The 24,765-nt window shown below is 46.9% G+C and overlaps 1 protein-coding gene across 1 annotated transcript; it reads right to left on the bottom strand.

Moving 5' to 3' along the window:
- Positions 1-14,395: 14,395 nt before the first annotated feature.
- LOC119399515 (THAP domain-containing protein 1) lies at positions 14,396-23,975 on the bottom strand. Its single transcript, XM_049417740.1, has 5 exons — positions 23,841-23,975; positions 23,532-23,727; positions 21,261-21,371; positions 19,819-19,929; positions 14,396-17,130 (listed from the first exon to the last, which is right to left on the bottom strand). The coding sequence occupies exons 1-5, from the start codon at positions 23,906-23,908 to the stop codon at positions 16,870-16,872; spliced, it is 747 nt and encodes a 248-aa protein (XP_049273697.1). The 5' UTR covers positions 23,909-23,975; the 3' UTR covers positions 14,396-16,869.
- Positions 23,976-24,765: the final 790 nt, after the last annotated feature.

Genomic DNA, 24,765 nt, shown 5'->3' with positions numbered 1-24,765 from the left:
CTCCTTTTTCGCCCAAGCAGCCAGGGACTGGAACGATCTCCCCCAAGTGTCATCCATCATTCCAACACGGATAACTTTCGAAATGCCATAGAATCATTGTTTTATTAACCCTACATTGTTTGCCCACACCCTCATGTAAAGCCCTCTGTTGGGGGGCCTTTGAGGTATATTAAATAAATAAATAAATAAATAAAAATATCTCGTGTTTTAGTCATCTCATTCAATAAAAAGGTCCTTATTGAACTACAAACTCAGATAACTCGTATTTGAAGGTACGAAATCAAAAGATGCTAAGTAGCGCACCGATTATGCGAGATATTGGCGTTAAAGAGCATTGACATTATGCTAGAAAAAGGCTAATTATAGGCTAGCGGACTCATGAGTCGACTCACTCAGACTCACTCAGACTAAGATCGAGCCGTGAGCCTGAGTCTGAGTGAGTTCGAATGAATTATATTTTGGTGAGTCTGAGTCCGAGTGAGCCCTAAGGGTAAGATATGTTTAGTGAGTGAGTCTGAGTGAGCTCCACATTTTTTGCCGACCTATGCGTACGAAGAACTTAGAATGGGCTAATCGTTCGAGTTATTACTATTCACTTGCTAGCCCGGTAGTGAATTTCACTAACCCGCATTTTATTATCTTCCATTGCCAAGACGGTAGTGCTTTTGTGACTAGTAAACGGTTAGTATTAGGTTAGTGATGTTGCCGGCCTTTGTTTTTTAAGAGTTTAGCTGCCAGGAGGGGACAGGAGAAAATGGTTTTGATTATACTTCCCGAAATTTTCTAAAGTTAAAAATGCGATACATTTGCGAAAAAAAATGGCGAAGTCGAGTGTTGTGCTTCAAATGCAGTGTTTTCTTGTTCCTTTTTTAGCTAGTTACGGCACGGCCGGGCTAGACTGCACGTGCGCGCTCGCTAAGGAAAGAAGCGTGCGCACGTGCAGTCTACCCGGCCAGGCCTCCCAAGCTCGGCCAGGGGACGCTGCGTCGCGCGCGTTTCGCCGCCTTTCTTGCAAAAACCGGTCGCTGCTCTCCCCGCACCTGCCTTTTGACTGCGCTGTCTCAGCACGTTCACGCACCCTGCACGCGCTGTTCTCTGCTCGCCTTGCACGTGCAGCTTCACTTGTCGCTTGCTCTGAAGGTTTAGAAAGGTGGAAAAGATGGAAAAAACGTTTTCACGGTGTAAATCTCACCAGAGGAGAGCGGTTGATCGACCACCTTTGCGGGACCGAGCAGGTCGTCAAGGACGATGCTGTTTGGGCGAGCGCTACGTGCGTGCCGATGGTGAAAGGCCACATTTCTATGACATGAATAGGGAGGTGACTGCGCGAGTTCTGTAATTATATGTTACCGGTAAAACACACCTTCGTTGCGGCAGTCGTGTCTGCTCGGAGCTGTCAGCAAACAACCACCACGCTTTCGCGTGCGCTTTCGATTGATAACTTTCGATTGCTTGGATGCCAAGTTTGTCGCGTGTCTTTAAATTTATTATGAGCTCAGCGTGAAGAGCATAAATTTACATCTGCCCTGGCAGGATCGCAATGCGCATGCAGTGTTCAGTTTCGTGGGAGTTTCACTTTTGCCGAGGTTTGCATCGGATGATAACAACGTCGGATCGCCTTGAATTTTTTTAGAGCTCCCTTGGATAGCATAATGATGCGAGCAAAAAATGTTTCATACCCACTTCGACCAAGCATGTTTCTTGCAGAGTCTTGTTTCATTTTGGATAATATCGAAGCCTGATAATGCACCTTGTTCGCTGATTCGAATGTCACTTTGGTTGTTTCGACAGCTCGCTTTGTCAGCATCATACTATACAATACCCACTGGGATCGCGCATATTTATGATAATGCCGAGCTTTGTGCCCGATGCTAAGCCCGTCTGATTTCGCGAAGCCATCGAAAATTAAAGTCATTTCAATCACATTAAAGTTATTTCAATCAATCGAAAATTTAATTGCCGCCTTGGTTTTTTTGTCAGCTCGTTTCCAAAGCGGCAGCTGTATATCGCCCGCGGCTCGCGCGCATGCAAGCCTATAATATTTTACTATTCGAAACCATGACATTATTATGAGTCACGCCGTGGTGGGGGACTTCGGATTAATTTCGGCCACCTGGGATTCTTTAACGTGCACTTAAATCTAAGTACGCCGGTGTTACTGCATTTCGCTCCCTTCGAAATGCAGGTGCCGTATGCGGGAATCGAACCCATGACCTCGAACTTAGCAGCGCAACACCTCAGCCTGCTAAGCAATCACGGCGTGTTGCATGCAAGGCCAATTAATATAAACGCTCAGTGCAAACATGCAGCTTAATTCTGTTTACAGTTAGCCGCGACAGGAAATGTACCGCAATCAGCTGAATAAAACACTTGCAGTACTCACGGTGCGGTATTTAAACTGTTGTGCATTAAGCCAACATGCTCCGCTGCTGTCACATTACAAATGGTTGACTCGGAAACAAGCGCGCAATCTCGAAATGTACAGCGGTTGTCTATTTGTTGTAGCTTCGGTTCACAAACGCACTTCCCTTTCAAATGAGCACGATCATCGCGTTTCTCCCCATTAATAGTTCGTAATACTGTGTAGAACAAAAAATTGCTTCAAGGTGACAAGACTGCGAAAGCTCCTCTCTTAGTGCGGCTAACTGCCATAATCCACTCTTGACGCCTCTGCTCCTCGCACTGCTTGCATTGCAAACGGTACAACTTGACGGGGAGTTTTTGGCTCTTCATCATTTTTAAACTTCTGTGACAGTTCACAATGCAGCAGGGCTGCGTGCCTGCTTTCCAGTACGACGAAGGAGCTGCACCCATAGCGTGAAAAATGCGAAATAAAAGCCCCGGGGAGCACGTTCTCCGCGCGCGCAATGGGAAAACCAAGCAAGCGCGCCCGGTCCGAGCTACCAGAGGTTTCCTTTCTCTCCGCTGGGGCGGTGGACGGCGCTGCGCAAACTTGAGCGTGGGAGCTACCGTATGGCGGTACCGCTCCTCCTTTCCCGGTCGTCGACCTTTTGCCAGTGAAGGCACGTCCTACCTTCCCGCAAGTTCTCCTTTAGTGTCTTTCCTCCTCTCTGTCTTCTTTTCATCCCCTTTCCCCGTGTGTGTACTGGTTGAAGTGTCCTATTCGAGAGACAGTTATCGTGCACACCAAACCCCACTTCTTATTTCTGAACAGAATCACCTATATAAACCCCAACACCACAAAAGCTTTTTCAAAAATTACTGTGGGGTTGTCACGCCTGATCGTTGCCTGTCAGCCTACACATTGTTAACGAGACACCTGTCGTTTGGGGTACGCACTGTCACTGGAACGGGGAGCGGCAAAAGAACCAGCGGGAAAGGAGGAACGCTACCATACTGCCTTACCGATTTGCGTACCGTATTTCAGTAACTTGCTAAAACGCTCTATTAGTGTTTTTAGCAAGTTACGCTAATACCGTGCCCTATACGGTACGGTATTACCGCACCACTCCTCCTTTCTCTCTTGTGCATTTGCCGCTCCTAATTCCAGTGAGGGTACATCAGCTCTACAAATGCTTTTCTTCAAAAATGACTATGAAATTGTCACGCCTAAGTGCTGCCTCTCAGTCTTTGTATGGTGAAGGAGGAACCTGTTGTTCGGGGGACGCACAGTAACTGGTACGGGGAGCTGCAAAAACACAACGAGCTAGAAAGGAGGAGTGGTGCGGTAATACTGTACCATATATGGCACGGTATTACCGTAATTTTCTAAAACGCTCTATTCGTTTCTTGTATTGCTACCACGCTTGCAAACGATTTTGTACGTTTGTGTAATCATTTGTACCGTTTGAAAATGAAAACTGTTTTACAATTTCTTATCTGCACTTCTGAAACCATTCCAAAAGAAATGTTGAAAAAAAAAATCAGCTTTGTTTTGCCTACATCTTTTTCTTCGATAGTGAAAAACGTTTAGTGCGAATTTCCTTTCTTTTTACAGTTACTGTGAAGAATGAAGCGGGCGAGTACTAAAACGATCGACAGTTTCTTCCGTCCAGCTGCCAAGAAGACTCGCCAAGAAGACTCTCAAGCCAGTCGTACGGAGACTCCATTCCCCGCTCCTTCGTTGCACGTAGATGAGATTGATGCGAATGTTGTCTGCATGCAGAATGCCGAACACGAAAGCAAAAGATCGGACGCCACGCTCTTGACAGCCAGCGACAGTGGAGGCACTGCCATGGTGTCGGGTTCTTTGGACATTGCAAACTTCGTGGAAAAGCAAGTTGACAACTTCTCCAAGAGGTGTTTGCTGCAGTCCCATTGGCAGCCGCCACAAAATTATAGCTTCCCGCACTCCATCCACAAGAAAGGGGGCAAAGAGGAAAAAAGATATTTGAGCAGTGCACATTTGCTTAAATTTAAGTGGCTTGTTCTGTCGAACAGTCAGAAAGGTCTATATTGCAAATACTGCGCATTGTTCGCAACAGGCGCCGTTGGAGGCTACCAAAGAAATGTTCCACTTCAGAAACTTGTGACGAGACCGCTCAGGACATTTGCGAGGCTACTAGGCAAGGATGGCGATCTTCCTCGGCATGAAGCCACCAGATACCACAAGGAAGCAGTGGAAGCCGCAAAAAACTTTCTTGCTTGTGCTGGTGCACCGGAAAGAGATGTCGCGAACCAAGTGTCCAAACAGCGTCTACTTCAAGTGACTGAGAATAGAAACCGTCTGATACCCATCATAGAAAGCATCATATTTCTAGGGCGTCAAGGCATACCGCTTCGTGGACATAGAGACGATGGCTCGCTTCTCGACAACTCACAAGAGGCTTCACCAGTCGCTAACGAGGGAAACTTTCGTGAACTATTGCGCTTTCGGGTCTCCAGTGGTGACAAGGAACTCGAGAGGCATCTCGCCAATGCGTCATCTCGGGCAACATATATAAGCAAGACAACCCAGAATGAACTAATCACGTGCTGTGCGGAAGAAGTGCTTTCTATGATAATTCAACAGGTACAAGAATCCGGCATGTACAGTGTTATGTTTGATGAAACTACTGACGTTGCTCATATGTCACAATTGTGTCTTGTTCTGCGATATGTCCACAACAACGTCATTCGAGAAGACTTCGTACAGTTCGTAGACATTCGTAGTGATATTGGTAGCACGGCTGTTGGCTCTGGCATAAGTGAGCCCGTTGTGACAGGAATAACGCTCGGGCAACAAGTTATTAAGGCACTGAAGGCATTAGGAGTTGATCTCGAAAAGTGCGTTGGTATAGGTACCGATGGCTGCAGCGTCATGGTCTCTCAGATTTGTGGCGCTGTATCTGAAATTAAACGCTCGGCACCCAATGCTGTGCACTGTCCTTGCTTCAACCACGCACTAAACTTGTCGCTGTCAAAATCATCAAGGCTACAGTCCATTAGAAATGCTGTTGGTGTTATGAAAGAGGTGATTTCTTTTTTTACAGCGTCACCGAAACGAAATATTGTTTTGAAAACCATCCTTGGTGGTCAACTGAAAGATCTTTGCGAAACGAGATGGATTGAGAGGCACGACGGCGTTATGAGATTTCGTGATTCGCTTGGGAGCGTGGCCAAGGCTTTGGAGAGCATCTCCACTTGGACTGAAATGCACAGTTCGGCGAAAGCTAAAACGCTCCTTGCCGCCATAAAAGACGGCGAATTCCTGGTTACTATTATCTGCTTGGCCGACATGCTGGCCCATACGCTTCCGCTCAGTCGTCTCTTCCAGAGACAGTGTATTGACGTCCGAACGGCCAAGAACGCATTGGTGGACACCATGGCTGTTCTTGATAAGCGAAGAGTGGACTCTGCCGAAACATTTTCGCAACTCTACAAGGACGCCGTCGTCCTGGCAGATGAACTGGAAACAGAGATTCGGTCGCCACGCATTACTAAAAGACAGACGTACAGATGCAACGCCCCTATGCCTGATGTAGAGAGCTACTATAGGACGGCAGTCTACGCTCCATTACTGGACAATGTGTTGACTGACTTAAAATCGCGATTCACTGTTGAGGCGGAAAGTGCCTACGAACTTTTTCTTTTTGTGCCGTCCCAAAGTCACGCCACAAAAGAGGACGACAAAAAGTATCTCGCAAACATTTCTCGGCGCTATTCCGCTTTCATGGGCACAAATGTGTCAACGACAGCAAAGATGGCTGAAGCTGAGCTAGGTTTATGGCGACAGAAATGGATGCGCGAGGCCGAAGACGGAAGGGAAGTTCCCACTACCGCTGCGGGAGCACTGGACACGTGCGACAGGGAAATCTTTCCTTTAATTCACACATTTCTTCAGATACTGGCCACTCTACCCGTAAGTGTGGCCAGTGCCGAAAGGTCTTTTTCTGCTTTACGACGTCTGAAGACGTGGATGCGCTCTCAAATGGGTGAAGAGCGTTTGACTGGGCTGGCATTATTACATGCTCATAGGGACATTACCATTGACACGAGTAAAGTGATTGAGCGGTTCGCAACCAAATGTAGCGGACAGCGGAGGTTAGAGCTTGTGATTTAACCAGCCTCCATAGTTTGAGTCTTTACAAGCTTAATTGCCGAAGATGCCAACCCCGCATGCTTTTCTAACAAACCTGTGAACCTTTTTATCACGAATATACACATTCATTCGTGTGTAAATATCGTTTTTCTGCTGCACATGTTTCTTTCCGACTTTTGTTTTGTTGGTTAAGATTGCCGCCTTTTCTTATGCTACAGGGGTCGTAGCTGTCCTTGAAACCCTTGAAAACCCTGGAATTTTGAAATAGCACTTTTAAGGCCTTGAAAACTCTTAAATTCTTGTAGGTCCCTAAATGTCCTTGAATTTTGTCAATACACTTTTGTTGAGCCAATTTTTAGCAATTGCATTTTGGATAGTTCTGTGCCAATAATCGAGCTCATATTACACGGCTCCAATTCGCTATGACATTAATTTAGAATTTGAAAGTATTTAAAAAGAACGAACAGACATATTCTAACACATGTAACCCGCTTTAAAGATGGTTTCACTGCAACACGGGACTGCTGTGCCAAAAAACCACCTTGTCAGGGGAAATCCGTCCCAGCGCGAAGCCACACTTCTGCACTTCAGTCATTCCTTTTATTATCGTCTTATATTGCTTACGTATGAGAAATTTTAAAACTTAAATTATTTTTCCACATATAGTTTGCATCCTACTACAATTCAAATCCCGCTACTATATGAAATCACTACAAAATTATTCGACACTAATTGCCATTCACTTTGAGCCTAGAAAGTTATGTTTGCACGAGCCTACTTTTGATCAGAGGGTTGACGAGGATTTTATTTTGTGGCAGTAGAGAGTGAAGGGAGCCCGACCCCTTTGCATATGTGTGTGTGTGTGGGCATATATGCTCAACAGGTGAACGTGTTCATCGCCTAGTTGGTACTTGCTATATGTGACATAATTGCCCCTAAAATGTCACAAAATAAGTTGCAAGTGCTGCCCATGTTGTCATGTTTGTGTTTTTTCCTGCGTTTTTGTGTTATATTAGCGGCGATTATGTCTTATATACATATAAGTTGAAAAAATTTTAAGGCTGGCAATGCACATTTTGTGTATGTGTCATGTGCACACGCGCTCACGCAATACATCCATATTGTGAGGTGAATCAGTTTAAGCAACTTAGCAGAAGAACACTGAAACCCGTGGAAAACAGTGTAAAAAATATGAGCGAAAAAGGAACGGTGAGAATTCCTTTAGTTAGCTATTAATTGTGAAAATGTTCCTACTTTGGCTTGTGTGCAATGAAGGATGTGCTTCATGCTGTAAAAGCTGGTGTTTCCTTTTTCTACGATCTCAACAAGTGTTGCTTGAAGTCCTTGAAAATTCTTCGTTAGGTGCTTGAAAGTCCTTAAAAACCCTTGAATTGTTTTCTTCAAAGTTGCCATCAACCCTGTATAATGCAGTTAAGGTACATTCACACCGAAGGCGGGGCGGCAAAGCGGCGAAGCGGGCTTTTCAAGGCGGCGAGGCGGCGAGCGCGCGTACCTGTTCAGACCGCACACGGCCGGTCTGGAGGCGCGCGCTCGCTCCTTCCTTTACGGCCTGCGCACGGGGGGCTGTTGCTACCTATGGCCGTAATTTCGTGGGGGCGCTCCGAGCCAACTGCTCCCTAGCTCACTCCCGGCTGTTGCGGAGGCTAGCGCGCGCAGGGAGTGCTCGGCTTCCGACTTACCGTGGCGCTTTCTGAAGTTACTCTATATGGTATTCATGGTACCAATGCCATAGAAACATGGTAGCAAGTATATATGATGACTCTGGTAAATTCCGCTTTACAGAAGTGGTGGCGCAGGCCGCTCAGCCCGCCTCTGTTGCTCGGCAAAGCATCGACGCGGTATAACACAGCCTTGTTTTTTTTTTATGGTCTCTGTAACTTCGAGAGTAAGTAAGAGGATGAACATTGCATTTGGTTGAGGAAACGGTTTAATCATGGTTTAGGAAATATTTATTTCAAATGTATGTGCCGGCCGCCGCTGTACTTGAAAATAACAAAATTGCACATTTTTTGTTGGAGGCATCTTAATTCGTGCTTTAATATTGAAACAAATACTTAAAAAAAGTGAAAGTCACTGCATAATGGGGACGGCCACGCTGAATACGAAGAGGAAACATAAAAAACTTTCAGAGAATCCTGTCAATGGGAAACAGAATGTTTTCCTTGGTACTACAACAATATGGGCATGGAGAACTGAAAAAAATCACTGCTGGTAAAACACTGTAGTGACGATCACAGTTTAAAGGAGTCAAGTCTGTCACAGCCTGATATGCTTCCCCGTGGGCTTGTGAATAAAACCGGAAGGCCTGTCATTCTGATCTGTTAACTTTTTTCTGTAGTTAATAAGAAGAATCCGGAGCAACTTCTCAGAAATAACATGAGCCAGCACTCTCGCGCGACTCTTGTCCACACCTTCCGTACAGTCGAGAAGTGGCGAATCTTCAAGGTATGGCTCAACAGTCAATTGCAGAGTCTCGAGGATTTTCGTTCGAGGAAGATATTTGACTGCTTTCTCGAAGAACGTCACAATTGTGTCCAGCATTGAGAGTAACTCCGGCTTTGTGTAGTGTAGATCATAGGCTTCTTGCTGACGGAGAATATGATACAAAGGAATGCTCGTTTTGTTTGTCGTCACTAGCATGGCGCATGATTCGCAACCGACATCAGTGATGAGTTTGGCAATGTAACCACCTACATGCACAAAGCCTGAATAGGCAACAGAGTTCGGTGGTTTGCGAGGAGGTTCTCGCAGAGCTTCAAGTTCCTCAATAACATCTTCCGGAATAGGCACCGCCGCTTCTTCAATGTTTTCGTCGCGAATGCCCATGTCTTTTGAAGGTAGCGCCTTTTCCGTGACAATGTAGGTCAAAGCAGCTGTGACGGCTCCCCTCTGTGACGTTGTAAATATTCGTGGCTCACCAAACATGCTCTGCTGTGGCAGCTGGGGTTCTCTAACGTGCACCTAAATCTAAGCACACGGGCCTCAGGCATTTTCGCCTCCATCGAATATAAGGTGGTCGGGTCTTAAAAAATATTGTTGTTGCTAGTAGCGCTGTGTGTGCGTCTTCTAATGCTGAGTGCCGAGAAAGGCAGAATGTCCCCACACGCACCTGTACTTCCTTCACCGCTTGCTACAACCGAAAGAAGTAATTAGCACGAGAAATTGGCCGGGCACCGCTGGTTTAAAACACGAAGCGCATGCGGCGAAACGCGCTTTGGGCGGTTGGCTCGCGACGCCCTCACGCGGAGCGCGTCGTCGTGACTGTATAGAAAAAGTTCCATTGTACTCCCTGCGGCTGCTCAGGCCGTAAGCGAAGGAGCGAGCGCGCGCTTCTAGACCGGCCGTGGACCGCATGGCTCTCTTGGCTACCCGCGCGGCCGAGGAGGCGGGGCCTCTCGCGCTGTAGCGCACGTGTCGCTATCACGTGGTACGGCTTCTCCCAAAGAGACACCTGCACCACCGCCGCGCCACCGCCGCAGCGCGTTCTCATTGGCTGCGGCAAAGCGGCGAGTAGCGGCGAGCGGCAAAAAATTGGTCCGAGAGCGATCGGACCTGCCGCCTCGTTTTCCGCCCCGCTTTCGCCGCCTGGAGAGGAGGTTTTGCCGCTTTCCGCCTCACCGCTTTGCTGCCTTGGCCGCCCCGCCTTCGGTGTGAATGAGCCTTTATGTTTACTTTTAGTAAACATTATTGTAGTTGTTTTGTATCACTCTAGATACCTCATTGTACTTCTTGTGTATGACTCATGAATGATGAGTGTCGCTCTACTTTCCTACACTCTAAGACAAAATCGAGTATTTTGGGAGTGTTTCTGCCACACAACAACAATCGTCATCCACCTCGCGTGCTTTCCTCGCGTTATCACCGCGGTCGCGGCACTTCCCGGTCACGAACGGCGCGCGCGTTATCAGCATGACATAGCATTCTTGACAGGAAAGTGACGAGAGCTGGGTTTTCAAGAAAGGAAACGCGAGCAAGCCAGATGACGATTATTGTTGTGTGGCAGAAATACTCCCCAAATACTCGATTTTGTCTTAGAGTGTATGTACAAAGCTCGGTGAGACTTCGTGTAAACGTACAAATCGCCGCTCTATGCTGGTTAATGCTGCTTGCGTGATTTGCATTCTCTCTTGTGTTCATATTTGTCGCCGATATTACTCAGATTCCTGCGTAAACTTTTAGGTTTTTGTGATATTACAAGATTTGACCATGCCCACCATGTCAATAAATTGTTTTCAAAACTGCACGTGGTTTTCTACGAGATATTATTTTAGATAATGAAATGGCACTGAGCAATGCAACTGAGAACAAAAATAATGAGCATTTGGTTACTAACGTGAAGTTTTAAAGTTGGGCAACGCCCCCCTCCCCCCTCTCCCCCCCCCCCAACAACCAACCGCCCCCCCCCCCAAAGCAAGCGCCTGGATCCGCCCCTGGAGGGTGGATGGAAAAGCGGTGAAGCGGCCCTTTACTCCTCCCCTCCGGTTCCTCCAAGTAAATAGCCTACGTAAACTGTGTAAGCTCAAGTTTTCCTAGAAAAAATGTGGGTGATTTTAACGTTAAACTACCCCGCATTGTTTCCGGTCGTTAGCTGTTAATGATTGGTCGAAATTTTCTGGGTCAGGGCTCACAGCACCTGCTCGTAAAACGATGCAACAAACCACGCGTAAGTGATCCACCGTGTAATTACCACGTACGCACGCCTGACTGCGTAAAAAAATAATAATCATGAACTATTTTCAATGCAGCGTATTGTTTGTCATTGGTTCTTCGCTATTCGTCAAACATTTTCAATTGCCATAAAATCGCCTCCTTGTTACGCGTCGTCACAAGTCTGCGAAAACTCGTGGGATTAAAATGAAGTGTGCACAATAAGCAGCACATTACTGTGCTGAACAATAACTATTTTTTTAATAGCCAGAGAGTGTCTCTTTCTGAACGTAATTTAAGAAGGCTGCCCGCCAATCACATTGGCAGCGGCTGCTTATAGCAGAGGGCGAGATTGATTCATATGTGTATAATAGATACCTTCAGTTGTAGTATAAGGATGTTGAGCTGTTTTTGCGCGTGTACAACTCTCTGTGAACTCATCGTTGCTGACAAAGAGTTAGAGAGAGAAACATTATTAGGAACAGACACAATCCTTTGCAGCTAGGCAGCCTTCTTAGTCCAGAAAGCCGTGGACGCTGATCATCTCCCTGGTGAGGTAGATCAAGTAACGGGGCAAACTTGAAAGATGGCCTTCTCAATGTGCTCGAGTCCACTGCCTTGTTACAATCCGCCACGATCGCTGCAGGCTACCATATTGCCACGCCCACTTCTTGCCTTGTTTTGATGTATTCGGGTTTGACCGGCAGGGACGGTTATCAACGCTCGACGCTGTCCGCGAAGTAGTGTTCTAGAAGCGTCGCGATTGTAGTAGATCGGTTTGTTAAGATTGCGCCCCGCACGCGAATGTTCCAGTTTTGTCTAGAGATAACGCCGCCACCAGCGATATTGCTGGAAAGTTCGATAGCGCCTGTATAAAAGCCGACGCGCTTGATCGCTTGTCAGTTGATCGACGGACGACGCCCTGTTCGCCGCTATCATTGTACAGCGTGTATTGCTGTAGTGCTAGTTCTTATTTTCCGGCCACAAGTTCGGCCAAATAAACAGTTTCACCCTGCAAAGGCCTGCTGCTGTCTTCGTCGACGTCACGACCACGTGACATCTGGTGGAGGTGCTGGGTAAGGAACACCCAGTGATTGTTGGATTTCCTCGCGTACAACGTCCGCAATGGACGTCACTTCGGGCTGTGTAAAAGGTGCGAGCTTTCGCAGCTCCTCTCGCACGATGGCTCGTATCGTTTCGCGCAAGTCGTCACAGCCGAGGGCGTGAACTGCTGCGCTGTCTTGGAATGCGCGGCGATTGTACTGCCGAGTGCGCATCTCGAGCATCTTCTCGATTGTTGTTGCCTCCGCGAGGAATTCTTGGATGGTCTTGGGTGGGTTTCTGAGTAGTCCCGCGAACAGCTCCTGCTTGATTCCTCGCATGAGGAAGCGAACTTTCTTCTCCTCGGGCATCTCAGGGTCTGCGTGGCGGAACAGTCTTGTCATTTCTTCTGTGAAGAGTGCCACGTTTTCGTTTGGCAGCTGCACGCGGGTTTCGAGCAGAGCCTCGGCCCTCTCCTTCCGGACAACGCTGGTGAATGTTGCCAGGAACCTGCTGCGAAAAACGTCCCATGTTGTCAGGGTTCGCTCTTGGTTCTCGAACCATGTTCTAGCTGCGTCCTCCAAGGCGAAGAAGACATGCTGTAGCTTGTCTTCACTGGTCCAGGAATTGAAAAGGGCGACTCGGTCGTAGGCTTCCAGCCAGCTTTCCGGGTCTTCGAACGACGATCCGCGGAAGGTGGGCGGCTCCTTGGGCTGGCGAAAAAGGATTGGCGCAGGCTGCACGTGGTCGGTCATCGTCGCTGTGGTCGATGTTGACATCTGCGGCTGCCTGGGTTTTTCGGGAAGGAGCCCGTGCTCTGGCTGCAGTCCCTTCTGCCTGCGGCTTGTTCGACGATCCGGGATTTCCTTGCCGTCGTCCTCGTCGCGGCTTGGGCTTGGGTCAGCGCTTCGCGGGGGCGTCCGGATCATGGAAGAAGCAGCACCTCCACCAGATGTCACGTGGTCGTTCCCCCTGCTGTGGACGCGGCGCGTCGACGGCGAACCCACGCAGTCCCATCTGTCGATAATGGCAGCGGCGGTAGGTGTGGCCGGCTTCTCCGCAGAGAGTGGACGATGGTCGGGGGCGCGCCAAACGTCGGTCTTCCTCGGCGCGTATCGCTGACCGGCTGGCGGGCGGTATGACGTCGGTGGTGGCGGCGGTGGCGCCTGGCGGCGGAACTGCTGGGGCGGCGCGGCGTCTTGACGTGGGCGAGGAGGGGGGGCGTTGCGTCGGGCTGCAGCAGCATAGCTCATTGCTTGCAGCTGCGGCGGTGCCGGTTGAGCAATAACGCCGCCACCAGCAATATCGCTGGTGGCGGCGTTATCTCTAGACAAAACTGGAACATTCGCGTGCGGGGCGCAATCTTAACAAACCGATCTACTACAATCGCGACGCTTCTAGAACACTACTTCGCGGACAGCGTCGAGCGTTGATAACCGTCCCTGCCGGTCAAACCCGAATACATCAAAACAAGGCAAGAAGTGGGCGTGGCAATATGAGAAGCCAAGTGAAGCAGGCTAATCGGAGACTAAAGTGGGAATCTCTTTTAGCTGTCCTGGCTAGGCACAACTAAAATACTGGATACTTCTGCACACTCATCAACTCACAGCAGCTTGAATATGGAGCAGTGGCGATGCTATTCGTTTTCAAAGAAACTGAATTTCCTGAAAAAGGAGAGCATTTGATGGGACTATAAAACGTTTACTGGTCTGCGTCGCTGTTTACACAAATATCAGGCCAGGAAGAACAAAACAAAATCATGACAGATTGCTGTGATGTTATAGAGCCCTTGCTGAGCGATAGCCTCCTCTGCAATGCTCGAGCGGAAGACGCACAAGCGTGGTAGGCAGCCCGCACCGCAGGTAGCCTACAGTGCGTGGTCGTGACACACGGAGGACAGTCGTCACAGCAGAATCGTAGGACAAATCTTATAACAAAATTACGTTATTACTGCGTTCAAGTAAAACTTTGCCTGACTTGTTAGTTTCCCAGTCAGCAGCCGACAATAGTCGAAAGTGGGGGGGCTAGCGCCCCCCTTGCCCTCCCGGTAGATACGCCTAGGCTTCCAGCATTTGAGGCGTGTCACAAAAGCACACGTCTTCAGTGTCGTTACAATGTTTCAGACATGTGTCACAAAGTGCACGAAGTCTGATGTCCTTCCAGCATTTGGGACGTGTCACGAAAGCACACGTCTTCAGTGTCCTTCCAATATTTCGGGCATGTGTCACAAAGTGCAAAAAGTCTGATGTCCTTCCAGCATTTTGGACATGTGTCACAAAGTCCTCACTGTCTTTAAAACATTTCAGACTTGTGTCACAAGAGTGCACAATGTCTTCAGTGTCCTCCCAACATTTCGGCCAGTAAAGCTCAAGGGAAATCCTAGCCTTGGTCTTTTCAAGCCGAGATGCCCTTACCATGCATTTTCGTGCGCAAGTTCCAATATCTGGCAACGATACTTCTGCTGTATGAAAAGCTGCTCGTACTTGGGACCTTTCACATCCACACAACTACGATACAATAGAGTAGAGTAGATCCTATAAACTCAGGCACACACCCACGCTAAGGGATTGGCCAAGAACCAGATGGTTTTTAAAATATAATTCTAAAAGTAAAGGGTAAATCTTTTGTATTTAAGAGGAAAGAAAAAAAGTTAAGAAAAGAATATAATATAAGCAATAAAACTGAGAATTTGAATAAGAAATAATAAAGAAATTTGGAAAAGTAGAAAAACAAGGGTAAAGATTGATTCTATAGCCCAAATCTCTGCGAACCTTTAGGAAACTCCTGCAGGGGATCGGCAATCTTCCCGTCACTATATCCAAGAGACAAAGCCCCGAATGAAAGTACATTTGGTGCACTTAAATCTAATCTAAGGAGTCGGAAGACTGTACCTAAAGTCAATTTGCGCAAGGTAGAGTATCTAGTACAGTGAATCAGATAATGTCCTGTTGTCTCATGTACTCCGCAAAAAGAACAATTAGGGGAAGCTGCCAGACCAGCTCTGTGTAAACAATAGGCCAGATTTCTCATGAAAACAAAATACATTCTTTCTTTTTTTGCTTCAAGTTTCACGTTTTCCATTAGCACTTTTATCGAGCTATCTTCCCGCTGCTCTAGAGTGTCGCTCGATCAACCATGGGCAGCTCACACCAACTAGGAGCTACAGGCTTTAGACTACAGTTTGCCTTGCCCAACGGCACCATTTAAACTCTCCGCTGATGGAGGTGACACTACCCGTTTCAGCAGCAGGCGGCTCAAGTAACCCCAAGAGTTTCCTATCCGAAGCTCGGTCAACTCGCTGCTTAGGTCATGTAGCTCGGCCGCTTTTGCAGTTTGCGTTTTACTACCTGGAACGAGATCAAGTTCCTGTGAGAGCTGCAGCGCTTGCGATTGCGTGAGGACCACGCACGCCCTGCTGGCAATAAACGATTTACCCTGTTCTTTGAGAAGGTGCTCGAAGCTATTTGAAAAAAAAAAAAAAGGAAAACAATATAGAAGGGCCGTCCCCGGTGTTAAGCTTACCAAAAGCACGCCGCCTTCAATGATCCATTCAAGGCGGATACTTGAAGCGGTCAAGGCGATGGTGAATTAATGCAACATTTATATACAAAATATACAAAGGCGCTACATAGGCACAGAGGCCGAGAGCATAATGGTCTCGCATTGAGACGTGACGATGACCCGGGATTTTTTCACTTGCTCTCATCTCTCTGCATAGCTCAGTTACTTTGAGCCCTGGGATCCGTTGCAGCAGCCAACCGTTTGAAGCTTTCAGTCAGGAATCTCCGTTAGTCGCTGTTTGAATCCGACCAATGGACGTGAGGACTTGCTGCCCGTTACGGAGGGAAGTGGCATTGGTTATGTCAGGCGCTACGCAGCAGTTGCCATGAGTTGCATGAGACATCCACCGTAGGTGACTCCCGTTGGCTCATGCACGTTGCTGATGTTGACACTGGTTGCGTCAGGCCTTCCATCAGTGTTTGTGCCACTTGTACGAAACATTCTACCCGCCTGAGCACCATGCTGAAGGAACGAAGTTTGGGTGGGAGGCACTGGTAAAACATTCTCAGATGTATAATGCCAATGTATACATTACCCTGACATATCCTTGAGACAGCCGAGTGAAGCAAGCGCATTACACACCAGCTTCGGCATGCGGCATGCGTCAAGAAAACAGCACACCTCCTTTGTGACAGGGTGTGTGCAAATGATGTCACCATCGCACAATTATCCGCTAAAGACCCTAGGTCATTGAAAATTGCAGTGTTGCAGCTGAGCCCATCACAGCTACGTGACATCGCACGAGTCTGATCATGCCCATTTTGTCAGGCATAATTTCGCGGCGTTCGCTCTTCCTTTCCAGTCATGCCACTGACGAGGAAATAGCTGCAGAGGATCTTCCAAAGAGAGTCGCGAGACACAAGGATGAAAACCATTGCTTCAGTTGAAACATTGCTGCTGTCATCGTCCATCTTATTTCCGTTATCTACATAACCTGTCATGCCCATCCCACTCCACGTGCTCTCTAATGGGCATCTCATCTACTGTGGGGCTGCATAGAAGCTCTGTTTTGTTCTTTCTGACTTCACTGGCCTGTGCAGGAATGCTGTGAATGCACAATTAGGTTGAGTACTGCTACCGGCTAGGCCTGGCAGGTTCGCCCCTTTCGTTTGATTGCTTCAAGGTGTGCTGCATAACTTCTGGGGCACTCCTGAGAAGCACTTCTCAAGCATGGCACAAGCGTCGTTTGAAGCAAGAAGTTTGCTCTTTAGGTCATCGACAATTTTGCTTAGCGAAGTAACCTTGTTCTTCAGCCGGCGCTCACGCTGCTCGCTGAGCTTCAGTTTCTTCTTGATGCTTTCTATGGCATCTGTGCATTTCTCGAGCCTCTTTTTCAGAACCTTAGGATTGTCCAAGACGGCGTAGTCGTGGTCAGGCACCTGTAAATAACAAATATTGTGAGCTCAACAACAATTCAGTAAACATTTTTACAAGACACCAAGCTACTAATTAATCAGCATGAACAGTTTCCAGGGTATCAAAATGCACACCACTGTTCAAGACACTTGCATTTTCATGTTTCACTGTGTAAAATTGAAATAGGTATCGACTTACTTAAAAAGTATATAGCCAGGCACCCCTAAATTTTGCTTTATTTTCCCAAGTTTCTCTCAACACTATACATGCAAACAACGGTGTAGCTTTACAACTCGTAGCTCATGCCGAACGCACTGAAGGCAACAAAAATGCTCTGCTAGGCTACTTGATTTTTCGTTGCTGTGTTTGCTTCATATTGGTATGGTGCATGAAAAAAATTTCATGAGCCATTTCACTCTGTGAAGGCAGATGACCAGCAAAGCTGCATCACACACAGCACAGAGGTGACATAATTTTGATGAAAGGTATAGAAAGGCACAGAGTTTTTTAATTTAGTGTACGCTCCTTTAAAGCACTTCCACCACCTCTATTTGCATGGGCCAGAAGTGCAGCGTGCAGGCTGTTTAATTATTTAACAATAGGCTTGTGCGAATAGTAAATTTTAGGTTCAAAGCGAATTCGAAGCAAATAGTGATTTGGTCAAATAATTTCGAATCAAATTCGAATAGTATATATCACATATTATAAATAAAAATGAGCATATTTGTCATAACCCAACTAACCTGCACAATATTTCTTAAAATTGGAACAAGGCATGTGCAAATGTTATTCTTTTTGGTTCAAACGAAAGTGGAAGCAACTCTGAAGAGTAGCAGGATTTGACTTTTGGTAGAATGCTAGCGATAACCTGTAAAACACGTTGTTTTAAAATTTGCCATACTTCGAGCATATAAGCCTGTATAACAAGCTTTTAAATTTAAAAAAAGGCACAGTTTCGCCGCAACGGCGAAGCAATGAATGCGATAGCAATAAATTGGAATATAACGCGAAGAACGCAAGCTCAAAATTGCCAGCGCGTCGCTCGAGCCCAAAGGACGCACGAAAAGAACGCACACAGGATGAGCGCGAACTAATGCATCACAGCTTGACACTTGAAGCGCACCACTCAAACATAAAGCAGGACGCACGAAACGAACGCATAGGTACACACAGGACAAGCGCGAACTAATAGACCCTTTTCATAATTGTAAAGCTAGCTTTCCTGCCATGCAGTTTGCCCAAGTAATGGCGGCTAGTCACTTACTGCAAACAGCGTGTTCAAGCGCATTTTGCTTACGCTATGACGTGGAAAATGTAGACTCGGCTCTCTTGACATAAATACGCATAATAGACAAGCCTCAGCACGTGCAACTAGGACCTCGTCTCCACTGTAAGCAAGAGAGATGCCGCCATTAGTTGTTCAAATATGCAGCGTAGAGAAGCGCACTTGCGGATTATGAAAAGGGTCTATTGTCACAGTTGTTACTTATTTCTGTTTGAACAGTGCGCTCCTTTCGCAAACGCGGCCGCTGCAGCGAGCGAAGTGACCTTCGTACACTCTGTGACTTCAGCGCGGACATCGCGGGGAAAGCACAAAACATACAACCAACACCCCCCCGGCCGCCCCCTTCTTTCCTCGACATAAGCACACAAAGGCAACCACGCCCTGTAGGGTGAAGAGCAACGGCATTCGCAGGAGCGAGGCGACGATCTTTAAAGCGCGCCTCGCGCGCACATCGCGCCATCTATGTGGTGACTAAGAAATCATGCTGAAGTAAGCGGTGTATATAAATAGCTTGCCGCTAGCAAGCTGAAAGACGGCACTGTTCGTGGCCTAACCGTCTAACGCCGCACGCTGCGAAGCCAGAGGTCGCCCGTTCGATTCCGCGCGTCGGAAAGTTTTTCTGAATTATTTTTCTTTGTGGCTCTTATATATATATATATATATATATATATATATATATATATATATATATATATATATATATATATATATATATATATATATGCGAGCCACCCATGAGGACGAGCCACCCATGAGCCCAGCGGCAATGGTGCCGCTGGGCTCATGGGTGGCTCGTCCTCTGGGGTCAATTCAAGAATTTGGCCTATATATATATATATATATATATATATATATATATATATATATATATATACACACACACACATATACATATACGGTGCATGATGGCGGCGGCGGGGAGGGCAAAAATCAGCCGAGACTGGCCATAGAATTCCTATCGCAATAAAATGATGGATCGATGTGAGGGTAATATGTTCATTTAACCTTGAAGTGGGGCTTCGCGGTTGTGCGGCTTTCCCCTGGAGGGATGTATTCACAGTATAGCACCCGTCGACTACAGTGAAACCACCTTTACAGGGGGTTTCATGTGGTTTATATATGTCCATTCGTTTATTTCGAATACCTTGAAATTTAGAATTGAAATTCGTTTCGAAGCAAATTCGAATACTGTAATATTCGTTCGAATATTCAAAGTGCTCAAATATTCGCACATGCCTATTTATTAACACAGTTACTTCTTTATTCATTTATTTGCTTTTTTTTTCTGTTTTAGTGGACCAGTGGTGAGTAGTTGAGTCGTGCAATTTTTGTGGCACACACTGCTGGGTGTTTTCTGTTGGGTAGGCAACTGTTGGCAGAGTTACAAATTGTCTAGTTGTATACAGCTTTGCTGTGAAAAGCTTACTTTGTCTGAAGCCTCAGGCAATGGTGCCGCTGGGCTCATGGGTGGCTCGTCCTCTGGGGTCAATTCAAGAATTTGGCCTCTCTGCTTGGGTGCTTTCCTTTGAAGACCTTTCTGTAAAGGGCACGTTACAAATGGTCGAGTTATATACAGCTTTGCTTTAAAGTAAAACATGGCTGATCCCTCCACCATAGGAATCGGTAAAACACGAAAGTGAAACGCATCTTCACAGATAATAATAATAATCTGGGGTTTAACGTCCCAAAACCACGATATGATTATGAGAGACGCCGTAGTGGAGGGCTGCGGAAATTTCGACCACCTGGGGTTCTTTAACGTGCACCTAAATCTAAGTACACGGGCCTCAGACATTTTCGCCTCCATCGAAAATGCAGCCGCCGCGGCCGGGATTCGATCCCGCGACCTTCGGGTCAGCAGTCGAGCGCCATAACCACTAGACCACCGTGGCGGGGCCGTGTCTTCACAGAGGTATAGTTGAGCATTTATTGTGCACTGATATATGAGAGCTTGTAGAATGTCTATTGGTGCTTGGCAGCTATAGCACCGTTTGACATGGATGCACCCACATTGACGCCTATAGTGGTACATCTCCATCCCGACAGCTAACGCCCATGATCATGATTTAACCATTGTGGTAGCTGAAGTTTTTAGCATATACCTGGACACAGCACATTGTGAACCCCACGCAAAGATGGCATCAACAAGCACACAAAAAAGCAGTTTCACCGCAAGGGCGAAGCAATGAGTGCGACAGCAACAAATTGGAATGTACCGCGAAGAATGGCAAGCAGCTCGAAACTTACAGGGTGCTGCTCAAGCACGAAGGACGCGCGAAAACAACACACACAGGACGAGCACGAACTAACAACTGTCACAGTTGTTACTTCTTTGTGTTTGATCAACACGGCCGCTGCAGCGGGTGAATTGACCTTCGTGCACTCTGTAACCTCAGCAAACTTTGTGGCAAAAGCACAAGACGTAGAAACCACCACCGTCCCGAGATAAGCGTGCACGCATGGGCAACCATGCCCTGTAGGCAAAGTACAGTTGGTAGTAGTAGTAGGCGTGCGCGCATCGCAACGAGTGGGGTGACAACCTTAAAGCGTGCCATGCGCGCCATCTCTCTGGGATAACAACAACACGCTGAAGTGCCTCCGAGCTCTGCGTACCGCCAGCGGTAAATGGTGTACATAAATAGCTCCCCGTTAGTATGCTGAATAACGTACGCTCTGTGGCGGAGTCACTTAGCGCCGCGCGCTGCGGAGCAAGGGGTCGTGGGTTTCATTCCTGGCAATGGAACTTCTTCTTTTAGTTTTCTTTTCTTTGTCATCTGTTAGTGTACATTTTATCACATCTGTGACGGAAACACGTCAATGGTGTCTTGGTGGACCCCAACCTAAAATACTTTCGTGTTAAAAGCTTACTTTGTGTGAAGCCTCAGGTAATGATGCCACTGGGCTCATGGGTGGCTCGTCCTCTGGGGCCAAGTCAAGAATTTTGCCTCTCTGCTTGGGTGCTTTCCTTTCCGGAGCTTTCTGTAAAGGGCAGGTTTTGCATTGGGAATGGTGAATATACCAGTCTCCTTGATATAAATTCAAATCATATGAACAACGTATGCACACATTATTTGTCCACCTGGTACATGACAAAAACAATTCATTTACATGCAGATGTGATGTGTGCACAAACCAACCATTCACATGAGAACAATTTCTATCGATGAAGAAGTTAGCATCCCTATGCAGTAGATATAAAGGCAGCTCTAGATCATACCACCTTTGTGCTTGAAAGCCTCCATTCTCCAAGATTGCATTAGAAATAATGTTTCTGTAGCCATGACATCAGTTTTAGGGCTTCAGTTCAGGTAAGACATTCATTATTTTCTCGTGCAATACTGCTGCACCTTGCACATTGCATTAAGGATGCTGTCAACAGCTTCCCTCTCAAATACACAACCCGCACCAATGTGTTTCTATGCCAACTCAACAAGAAAACTGTTTGTACATCTCTCTGTCACGTAAAACAATTGCCACTATGAAAAAATAAATCTATAAAACAAAATAAATTTCCTTTAGTGACACTGGGTTTCAACCAAGGACACCACATACCGAAGGCAAGTGTTTTACTCATGGGGCTACATAAATACCATTTTTTAAATGCAAAGTATTCCTTAGCGAACCAACACCACTTTGACCATTTCTATCTATCTATCTGCCTACGTCTGGGTGCTCTCGTGGTAGCTTCCTTAACTTGGTATACACCAAACTGGCATAGGAGGACATGGGTGTATGACAAACACTATTAACAGGTTATGACATGAATTATGTGACATGCCTGGCACGTATGTCACAAAACCCTTTACTTCAGTCACGTGTGGCACATACTCGCAAAGCACGACCCGTAGAACGTGTGTACACGCCACAGGTGATTCACAGTATATGTCCAACCCAGGAAAGGCCAGACAAAATTGCATAAATGTTAACGCAATATTGTTACAGAGCCCGTGAAGCAGAAAGTCTGATGTAGGCGTCAGCAGCGTTATTGGTAAACGAAAAATGTGGAGAGACATGAAGAATAAAAATTGAGTTTCTAGTCGGAATCAAATCCAGGCATTCTGTTAGGCAGTCTAGTATAACTTACCACAGAGGCATGGCAGTGCTTGAAACTGCATCCGGAAAAGATCCTGTGCAGGCGTCATGTTGGTGCAACGTCATTTGTGGTTGCTGTGCTGGCTTTTGGTATTTGTAACAATGTAACAAACATTACATATGTACTCCTATGACTAAGCAAACTATAAAGCACTGCTACAGCCCTGAGTACTTACTATATGCACATCATCACAATGAAGCATGCACTTCAGTTTCATAAAACTGACGCCTACGCTCTAAAGTGAGTGCTGACGTCACGCTGGACCATAAGCTACTCTCAAGGTGCCAGTGTAGTCGATATGCCAGGGAAGCCCACGATACCAGCACAGCACAGCACTCAAAAGGCACAAAGACATCGACTCCCCTTGTAACACTTGGCTCCAAAGAAAAAGAAATTGCATTGACCCAGGTGAAAATTTTTCTGCTGGTTTCAACTGGTCCCAGTTGGAAATCAACTGCTCGGCTACTGGTTTCAACTGGTCCCAACAGGAAGTTACTGGCCTGGAACTGGGATCAAGCTGGTTCCAATATGAGGCCACATGTCTTGAACCAGTTTCAGTAGGAACTGGTTCCAGTTGGGACTGCAAAACTACTGGTTGGAACAGGGACTGTGCTGGTTTCAGTTGAAGATGCTTATTTGGGAAGGTGCAGCACTACGAGTGATCGGTGCGCACTGATGCATTTTCATCTCAGTAGTTATTAGGTGAACTACTGCATTCAAATATCAAATAGCGCGCGTTAATGAAATCGTTGTGGACGTCCTTTCGCTTCATAAAGAATACCTACGCGACAACAGAATTTTATCCACCAAAGGATCGAGAAAAGCCGATGCACATTTTCAAAAATGTATTAACTGCAATCTATCGCTTACGCATCACTTTAGACAATTTCCAATTGAGCGTGGTTTTACCATGTAGATAGCAGCAAGTGAAACGTGAGCGCCTATTTTTCGCACTACTAACATCTTCGCATTATCCCTAGGCGTAAGTGAGCCGCGACGCCAGATACATTAACTAATCACAAACTGCCGTGCGCGAAGAGTCTCACCTTCTGTGAGTCGTCCGGGAAAGAAAACAGCGTTGGGACGGCATCGCCCCGAAGCCGGGTTCTTGCGCCCGAGCGGTCGAAACACGACTCGGCAAAATGGTCGCTGCATAGTCTGCTGCCCAGAGACGGTTTCCACTTGTCCCTCTTCAGGTTGGCGAGCCATTTCTGGAAGATTCGCGGCTTGGAGCGCGGAAACCTGCGTGAACGCCAAATAGCGTCAGCGTACGCCCGCCTTGGGGAAAGCGGTCGTATCCCGGCGCTCTTTCCTGGTAAAGTGCGCGAAAATGAGTACAATTCCCATGTACTTACGCGTGAAATGTCTTTCCCGAAGACTTTTCTGGTCGGTTCGTGCAGTTTAGCGCGCAACAGGCTGGCATTTCGTCAAAATAGAAAACAAACGCTAGTCCGCCAGCAGCTTTGCCGCGGAGCTCGCTTCCGGGGCAATGGCTAAAATGGTGGCTACTTCCGGCTGCCTTTTGCCTGCGGCTTTTATTCGAATGTAAGCACCGTTAGAGGAGAAACTCCGTTTCAGGAGAACTAAAACGACTTGCTGTCGCATTCTTTGGCACATACATCACCAGAGTACCGATAGAACATATGGTTAAACTTTTCGCAGAAATTGATTGATTGATTGATTGATTGATTGATTGATTGATTGATTGATTGATTGATTGATTGATTGATTGATTGATTGACTGATTGATTGATTGATTGAAATAACTTCAATGAAGTCCTGCGGGACGCGCCCTACTGGCCCTACCGCGCAGTGGGCGAATCCGACTCTCCCAGGTCGGGACCGCCAGGAAGCTTGCTTGGCTGCGTCGGCCGCGTCGCGTCGTGGACTCGCAGGCCAGCTGCACAGCCCAAAGCTGGTCGGAGAAATGGTACTGTGAAACGCATCTAGAGGAAAGATCAGAATCTGCTCTCAAGAGGGTGATGGACGAAAGAGAATATTCTGCCACCGTGATGTAAACATGCACGAAAGCATTTCCACCAGGGAACCAGTTGGCACGCTGAGCAGCACTAAGCCATTCCTCCCTAAGAGTGCTATTGTAGGAAAACAAATGACAACACACACACTTGGTATTCGTTTCTTTGTTCTTGGAACCTTCAGCGCAACACTAGCTTCCAACCGTCGCTTTATACTGCACACAGTGCTAGCTTACAAAACCACGCAATTTCGTGTGGCTACCAACCTCTGAAACTCATTTTAAGAAAAACTAAATGACTTGCA

The sequence above is a fragment of the Rhipicephalus sanguineus genome, chromosome 7 (genome assembly GCF_013339695.2).
Source record: "Rhipicephalus sanguineus isolate Rsan-2018 chromosome 7, BIME_Rsan_1.4, whole genome shotgun sequence".
Classification (NCBI taxonomy): domain Eukaryota; kingdom Metazoa; phylum Arthropoda; class Arachnida; order Ixodida; family Ixodidae; genus Rhipicephalus; species Rhipicephalus sanguineus.
Note: the sequence above shows the minus strand (reverse complement) of the source record. Positions and strands in the feature narration are given on the sequence as shown.

Excerpts from the sequence above, each read along its gene's own strand:
- LOC119399515 (XM_049417740.1), bottom strand. The coding sequence starts at position 23,908 with ATGCCAGCCTGTTGCGCGCTAAACTGCACGAACCGACCAGAAAAGTCT. Across the intron at positions 23,728-23,840 it reads TCGGGAAAGACATTTCACGC|GTTTCCGCGCTCCAAGCCGC; the intron begins GTAAGTACATGG and ends GCGTTCACGCAG. Across the intron at positions 17,131-19,818 it reads TGCCTGAGGCTTCAGACAAA|GTGCCTGACCACGACTACGC; the intron begins GTAAGCTTTTCA and ends TGTTATTTACAG.